Below are 8631 nucleotides of genomic sequence, written 5' to 3' on the forward strand. Positions count from 1 at the left end.
CCCAAATGTTGTGGGTAGGCGTAGTTGTCGTGACCAAATACCAACAACTCCAACAGTTGTGACAAGGCCAAGATGAAATCTATGGCCAAGTTCACTAGTTTCATGCACATTTCTAACCTAAGCATAACCATTATTCCACCGATTGATTCTGCTTCTGCTGCTGCTGATGTTGCTGTGACTCTGACTGTGACTGCTACGTGGTGGTGGTCTGGGTGGCTAAGATGGTGTAGGTTTATATCACCTGTGAATCTACTCACCGCTCTAGATCTCCTCCACGCGGTCGCTCTCCTTCTCCTTCTCCCCGGCCACCTGCTTTGCTGCTTCTTGTCTCCGTCTCCCTCTCTTTATCCAATTCAACACCACCTTCCCTTCCCTTCCCATGTTCTTTCCCTTATGTCATTATTCCCCTTCTATTAAAATTGGGCATGGAGCTGAGGACTCCGACAAAAAATTTTGTCCAGCTAGGCTCTTCGTTATCCGCTGCATATAATAATGCTAGATTATCCTTATCCGCTTTGCAGATGAGACATCATATATACTTCCAGGAGGCAAGCTTGCAACCCCTAACAAGTAGAACATTGTTTTTCCTTAGTGGGGCTACGATTCATATTTTCTTTTGTTTATAAACATCAGTAATTGAATTCAAATCCATTGTGTAACTTTACAGTGCACCAGAGTCACTACGGTTTTTAAGCTTATAATTGAATCCGAAGACAACAAATTGAAGGTTTTATTTACATACACAACTGCTGATATCGCTGTGACCGTCTCCAGTATAATAAAACAAGTATTTCCTCTTTTACCACTTCACATCTAATGTTAGAGCCTCTGGAGGGACAAGAACAGATGGGAACTTTGTAAAGGAAATATTTGACATTAGATTACTCCATGTGGCAGAATCTGTAGCTATGAAAGGCCTCACCTTTTTTACCACAATCGGCTTCAACCTCTCTGTTTCCACTCTTCCCACTACTTCAAACCAAGCCCGTTCAACTGTAGGCTTTGTTTTCCATTCTGCTAAGGTACCCAAGAGTGTGTCTTTGCGCTTTACATCTCTTTCCAGTTCCAATCGGAAGCTGACTACTGTTGACGCTATAACTTTGGCTTTGAGGGAACCCGAAACCTCACTCCGAATCATGCTGTCACCTAAAAAGCTCCTCATGAGTTTTTCCAGTACAGCTAGCCTTGGACTCATGGACTCAATTGGGCAGGCCCGCTTCTTGTAGTAATATTTGCCATAACACTTCTCTGGCAACAACTCAATCATGTCCTGGGAAGGGAAAGCAATTTCAATGTAGGCACTGGGGTTACGAGTCCTGTATGCAACTAGTGATGCAGACCCCAAAATCCGTATAGGAAGTAATGGCATGCACAAAGAGTGACTCAAGGGCCAAAATTGACTTCTATGCTCACTCATCCTCATACTTCCATTAAGAGGCAAGCTGAGACGAGTTCTGTGAAAAAGGGATACTTCCTGAGCCCCTTCTACCTCAACTGTAATGCCTTCACCAACTAGCACTCGTTTCAAACCAGTACGTGTTATGTTTATCTGCACATCAAATTGCAGGGTGGAGAAACTGTCAGAAGCTAAATGTTGATTTGCAAAGTTAAGCATATGAATAAATAAGGAAGAATACAAAATAACACCACTAGGAACCAATTCTACTGATTAAATATAAAGGATTTGTGCCTTAATGCATTACATCAAAAGAACGCTTGAAATTAAAAAGACCAACCATACCCTTCAAATTAAACAAGAACAATCATGGAGCAATGAAGAATGAACCAAGACTAATTATGAACCAATAAAGAATGAATGTTGAAATTAAGCTCTAAGATAAAACCACATTTTATCGCAAACACCAGACAAGTAGCAGTCCAAACCTAAAATACTGGTGATGATAAGAGACAGAGCAAAACATTTGTGAATGTTATAAACCTAGGCCATCGGAACCCCATATTGTAGAGAGATAATAATATTTAAAGAATATTTTTCAAAATAAATTTAAAACTTCTGTTTGTATTGTCCCTTATTACATACTTGTATCGGACTATAGATTGACTAATGAAATGGACCCACCCATGTCAACTATTACCGATCACGTAGCAAAACATTTGTGAATGTTAAATTCCTTCTTTTTTTCCTCTCTCTTTTTTAATGCATATAGGTTATTACATTGATAGAAGATACAGCAAAGCTATTCCAGTACCAACAAGTACACATGGAAAATCTAATAAGAAATAGAAAGAGTGTACTTCACAAGATATTCCTGATCCAGTACAACGCCAGCCCAAACAAACCCCTAAATAGTCCAGTTGGGTTAAATTATAACCACCAAGCCCTTTTCTGGCCATCGACTTAAGTCATTGTCAGGCACATACTTGGGCCCATATATTGGTTATACTTAGGACCATGTGTTCAAGTCTATGTTCTGCCCATGTAGCCATTGACCAACAGCAATTAAGGGAGATATTTTGACAGATTTGTCGTCTCATAGGCCTTTGCATGGAGAACAACTTGTAGAAGATCTAATATGGACCCCACATATGGGAGGTGGCATGGGAAACAAAAGAAGCTGCCAAGATCTTTTACAGTTTCTATTTATTTAGTTTCTATTTCCATGTACTAGCTGCTTAATTAATAACTTGGGCCAAGTAGGAGTTCCTATTTTAATGTACTTGCTATTTCCAACTATTTCAAATGTGTTAGTTTCTATTTTTCATTTGCTTGGCAGCCAAGCTACTCTCCGCACAAGAGGGAGTATTCTTGATTGTACATTGATTATTATTAAAAAAAACAGATAGGGCTACAGTATTCGACGGTTTTGGCGAAAGAATGTGTTGAAGTCTTCCCCTTTAGAGGCAGTAGCTCCTGTGGTGAAGCAGTGGCAACCACGGTGGTGATTCCTTGGCTGGTGGGTGGTGACGCATGCTGCTGGCCAGTGGTGGGAAGCCCTGGTCATATCCCTTCTTTCCCTATCTTCTTTTCTCTTATTCCTTTCTTCCACTGCTATTCTGTCAACCCGTGGCCTTATTCTAGGTGTGTGTCACCTTTGTTTTGGATCTTATTTATTCCATCTATTTGGCCATTACAGTTTCTGCAGATTACCATCACAGGAACAACCCCCCCCCCCCCACGGTTTCTGTAATATGAACCATAGTTGTCACGGCGCCTAGGCGACCCAAGGCGTTGGAGAGGGCCCCAGTTCAAGGTGACCAAGGCATCCGCATAGACGTCCAAGGCGCCCAAGTCGACACCTTGACACTTTCTATTTTCTGTTTGGTTACCACTTTGGCAGGCCACAACTCCTAAGGATGTGTGGTTTATCTTTTTATCTTCTGTTCATCCATTCCCTACTGTTCCAACAACAGACTATCTCAGTCACCTACTGTTTTGCAGGTCTGATTCATTGTTTCTGTTAACTTGCTAATTCTGGCAGCAGGGAACTAAAATACTATTCTAGGCAATACAGCCTTGGATTGATCTCTTCTTTAGTATTATGTTCACCCCTGTTAGAAGTCTCTATTCTTTTAATTTGATGATCATCTGATCTGTTGATTTGGAATTATGTCAGTTTTTTCTAGTTACTAAATTCTGTTATTGCCCAAGTCTCTATTTTCTGCTATACCTCATTACAATAGACCCAACCTTTAGAGGTCTAAGAGGGCTATTCGATCCAAATCTCATTCCCCATCCAATTGTTGGATCTTGATTTATTTAACTTTCTCTATTCTGCCACATTGTGTATTCATATGGGCATTGTGTTCTATTAATCTTATCTTATCTACCCTAAAACACATCAATTCCTATTAGCATCATTATGAATTTCTTTTTTTATTTAGTTCAAGCTAGAATTTTCTTCTTCTCTTATTTGTATAATCCAGCTTGAGGGGGAGTGTTGGAATATGTAATCCAGAATACCATGGGGGTATTCTGGTCTTTTTAGGATAATTTTATTCTTCTTATATTATTAAATTTATGTCGGCTATGTGGGTTTTAGTCCCACATCGTCTAGTTTAGTCACTTTGTAATTTCCCCTCTAATTATAAATAGAGGGCCTTACCTATCAATTAAATAACTCAAGAATTACATCTTCCACCTTCTGTTCTCTCTTTTCTCCTCTCTAAGGTTACTGGTTACAGGTCCTAGGTTTTCTACAATTCCCCTACATAACTGTGATCCCCAGAAGTACCTCCTATTTCAAACTAATTTGCAACAAATTGATAGACCTAGCCCTCAAGTGGAATGCGATTTTCCTATACAAGAAGAGAGAAAGTAGCATATCAACATATGAGTGTTTTGAAGTAAAGTCTATCCCAAAGAAAATCCATCCAGTAACCCTTGCATAAGTGCCTATAAATCAGCCAAGGTTGACGGTACATTACCTAGATAACTTGGGAAGTGGGGGTGGAGGACATCCCTTACCTCAAGGCAAAAATACCAAAGAAACCCTCACCTAAAAGCAAAACCTATTCCTGCTCAACTGGGTTACCCAAGGGCTAAGGTGCTCCCATTAAAATTGAGCTTAAGGGCCAAAGGGAGTGGTGAGACAGGGGATTCACCTACTAATAAAAAAAATGGTTAGCATAATTGAACTCGAACCAAGGAAAAAACCAGTGAGAGATTAATTGCAACAGGATCGCTGAGATAAGGAAAAACAAATCAACAATATAATCCTTTTTTTTTTCTTCTCCATTTACATATGATACATATGAAAGTAAAAATAAGAAGGATATGACCAGAGCATCCCACCTAAGCCTCGATCAACATCACACCAACCATGTAAAGCCTCACCCCTTGCAACCACATCTCATAACCAATCTTGCATCTCACAAGGAAAAACAGCATAAAGCCATCATCTTTTCTTTTGTCTACATCATTGGGGTTGGCTCTAAGGCCCTTACAATAATAGAGGGTAATAGTGACTCTAGAAAATGAAAACAGCAAAATAGAACATAGTTTTCAAGGTGTTGCCTAGGCAACGCCTAGGCATCCAAGCTCTTTCTTGAGTCCAAGCTACAACATGTCTTGTTGACCCTTCACGAGTTTATATTGATTTATGTTTATTGCTTTGTTTTTCGATGAATATGCTTATATTATATCTTATATTTTGTTTATTATATGTTGATTTTCTTATACCAAGTCATTACTAGCATAATTATATCATATTACTTTGATATGGTTTCTATTTTGCATATAAGTATAATTATATAATATTATCATTGTTATATTACATATAATTATATACCACACACCTTGTCGCCCCTCCAACGCCTTGCGTCGCCTTGACAACTATGAAATAGAAAGTATCTAAGACCAGTCTCACGCATTTACTACAGTTGCATTGTACAATAAGGAAGCTAGAGAGTAGAAACAAAAACAAAAGTAACTAACAGAATCCTACCACATGTAGTGACATAGGTTTCCTTTTTACAGAAACAAACTTAGAAAATAAAATTAGAAAAAAAAAACATAAAAATGATTGGATGCGATTTCTAGTTTTTAGGAATCTAAAAGATATAGCAACCATATGCTTCCTAATCTCCACAACTGGGCCACACAATGTGCTGATTTCAAGAAAGAGAATATCTCTAATTCCTTCCATATCGCAAACTAATTCCCCTCCATATTGGGCCCCAATATGCTGTATTTGAGGAAGTTGAATTCTGCCCACAATCTGCATTAGCTCCCCTCTGCTTAAAAAAAACACATCCATGAACTTTGCAACAACAATGGATCAAATCTGCAAATCCACCTCTCAATCAGGAATAGAATTTAGCTACCATTGATTTTTGCCTGCCATTCCTCTAAAACTCCAATTCCAAATAATGTAAAATCGAACTTGAACCGGGGAAAAAACAAGTGGGAGATCAATTGCAACAGCATCGATAATATAGGGACAAACAAATCAATAACAAAATTCTTTTTTCTCCTTTTTTTTTTTTTTTTTATACCTATCAAAGCAAAAAAAAATGAGGATATGACTTGGGCATCCCACCTAACCCTTGATCAGCATCACACCGACCATGCAAAGCTTCTCACCTTGCAGCTGCATCCCACAAAGAAAAAACAACATAAAGCCGTCATCTTTGCTCTTGTCTAAATCATTGGAGGTTGGCTCTAAGGACCTTACAATATATAGAGGGTAATAGTGCCTCTAGAAAAGGAAAAGAGAAAAATAGAAAGTGCCCTAGAACAGTCCTATGCAAAATAGAAACACATTCTCATAAGAAATTTCAATAAATAATACAAATAAAGATAAAAGTTTTCATTTGAAATATTAGCTAAAAATTGAAAATTTTGGAATGTGAGACTAGGTAAAGGAAAATTTCTAAGTTTAGCAACGCTCTCATGCTAATGAAACAATTTTGATACCGTCTATTTAACTTTCACTACTCGGTGTCCCTTAAAATTGAGTGATCCAAGTTATTGTAAGTTGAATCAAGACAGAAACACTGAAGAATCAAACTGGCATATGACCATAAAAGAAAGAGTAAGACATTGTAGAACAACTGGGCAAAATAAGTTTCCCCTTGGTTTCATATTTTTCAGTTGAAGTGAATAACAAAAGGATAACATTATATACGAAAAAGAACCATAGATCCACAACCCTAAGTCATAAATAAAAACAAACATAATACGCTACAAAGAAAATTTTAGAATATCCAAAATCAATAACAAGCTGCAATAAAAAGTAACACATACCGGCAATACCAGCGAAAGATCGTCATCCCCGCCAACTCTTAGTTCAAACGGTCCCTCCAACTTGAATGGATTAAGCAGAGTCTCCGAACTAACTTCACTGACCAAGGATTTAAATTCACCTGTTTTTCTAAGTTTTCTCCACGAATCCACCTCATCGGGAAATTTGAACAGCAGGTCACTCTTCCCCACTCGGAGCCGAAATTCATATCTCTGAGCACTCCCAATCCTTGCCTTTCCAACATCCAAATTAGAAACCCTAATTTCGTCCAAATCCCAGCTCTGCCTCAACGAAATCAACTTCAATACATCCTAAATGAAACCAAAAGACAAAAATCTCAGACATCAGGAGGTGGCAACAATCCGAAATAGGGTTCCAATCATTATAATAGATTCAAAATTGCCCAAGCTACGATTTTCAGTAAAATAAATTGCGTTTTTCAAACAATGACCTTCAAAACTAACTAAACGGATCTGAAAAGCATCGAAATCTGACTTACCTTTAAGAAATGATGATCAGAGGAAGGGGAAGCCTCAGGGGAGGGTTCATCGGCCAGTGAAGAAGAAGAAGAAGGAAAGAGGAGGTCCGACGCGTCAAATGCAGCTATTGCTAGGGATTGAAAAGACAACAAGAGGAGACAAAACGCGGGGCGACTGACCATTTCTCTTGCCGTCAACGACGACTTCCGGACATAAGGACTGCCAAACTCTGGGACACCGGAGGGTCGTTACCATTTATTAGAACTTTTTTTTTTGTTTGCGTGGGTTTACTGACTTCTCTCTTATCCGATTCATCGTCTAATAGAGAGTTTCTTACTTCTGAGGTAATCTGCTATCTCTATTGACGAAAATACCCCTATTCTTTTGTTATAATGTCGCCATCCTTCTCAGGGAGTACGACAACGGCTGAACGGCAGAAACCCTAGGTGAAACGTCCGATTCGGATTCATTGTCTCCTTAGACAACGGCAAGATAGTACATAAAAAGATTCCAATGCCTTGACCCCTGGTAGGTCCTAGGACTTAGGTTGGACTTTTCAGCTCGTATCAATGACCCAGGTTGAAGCATCGGGCTGAGTCTAATTCGATCCAGTCGTATCCTGATTTTATATAACTAAAGGGAAAGAGAACACTACCTGGGCGGGTGCGGCATGCTGTCTTTGTACCCCCAAAAAAGGAGTGAGCAAAAAAGACAGCCGCATCCCTGAGAGATTCTGCCTTTCCATGGGGGTGTGGTGGTCATTTCGCCTTGCCCTTGTGTCTAGGTGCAGGGGGCAAGGCAGCATACCGCATGCGCCTAGGTAGCGTTCTTTCTCCCATAACTATATTAAGGGAGAATGTTCTGTGTGCCGGGGGCATAGGGTGCACCCAGACACATGGGAGTGGGCACAATGACCACCCTATCCCCCTGAGTGGCAGGCCCATGTGTTTGGGCGCAGCCTGCGCTGCGGCACAGAGAACATGAGCCCCTATATTAATTATTACATAACTACGTTAAAGGTTAAAGCCTTATCAATTTTTAAAATAATTGATGTTGTTGAGGATCAATTAGGAGCGGGTTTGGCAGAGCCCGATAAGGTTGGTGTTGGAAAACACATTCCTCCATAAACTAATTTTGATGATAACAAACATTAAGATTAATACTAATATTCCAATCTTTAAGCAAGCTTCATAGTCAGACGTTGGAAGCATCAAGCATCCAAGAAAGACTTGATCAACGGAGCTCACAATGTAAGAGTTAAGGAAAAGAAGAAATTTGAAGATTGAGGAACATCTTCTAAAGGAAGCCAAGAATTAACAAGACAAAGACTCTCCAAGAAGATTCAAGTGCATTAGAACACATTTCATTACATGTGCATATCACATTACACACACAGTGCATTCACATGTAAGAGACCCTAGGAGGAACTCATTCCCATGCCCTAGACT

At 39.4% G+C, this 8631-nt stretch overlaps 1 protein-coding gene across 1 annotated transcript; it reads right to left on the reverse strand.

Moving 5' to 3' along the window:
* Positions 1-753: 753 nt before the first annotated feature.
* LOC122660223 lies at positions 754-7442 on the reverse strand. The gene is made up of 3 exons (XM_043855440.1): positions 7204-7442; positions 6707-7015; positions 754-1549 (listed from the first exon to the last, which is right to left on the reverse strand). Exons 1-3 carry the CDS (start codon positions 7363-7365, stop codon positions 800-802), a joined length of 1221 nt encoding a protein of 406 aa, XP_043711375.1. The 5' UTR covers positions 7366-7442; the 3' UTR covers positions 754-799.
* Positions 7443-8631: the final 1189 nt, after the last annotated feature.

This window comes from Telopea speciosissima, chromosome 4 (genome assembly GCF_018873765.1).
Source record: "Telopea speciosissima isolate NSW1024214 ecotype Mountain lineage chromosome 4, Tspe_v1, whole genome shotgun sequence".
Classification (NCBI taxonomy): Eukaryota; Viridiplantae; Streptophyta; class Magnoliopsida; order Proteales; family Proteaceae; genus Telopea; species Telopea speciosissima.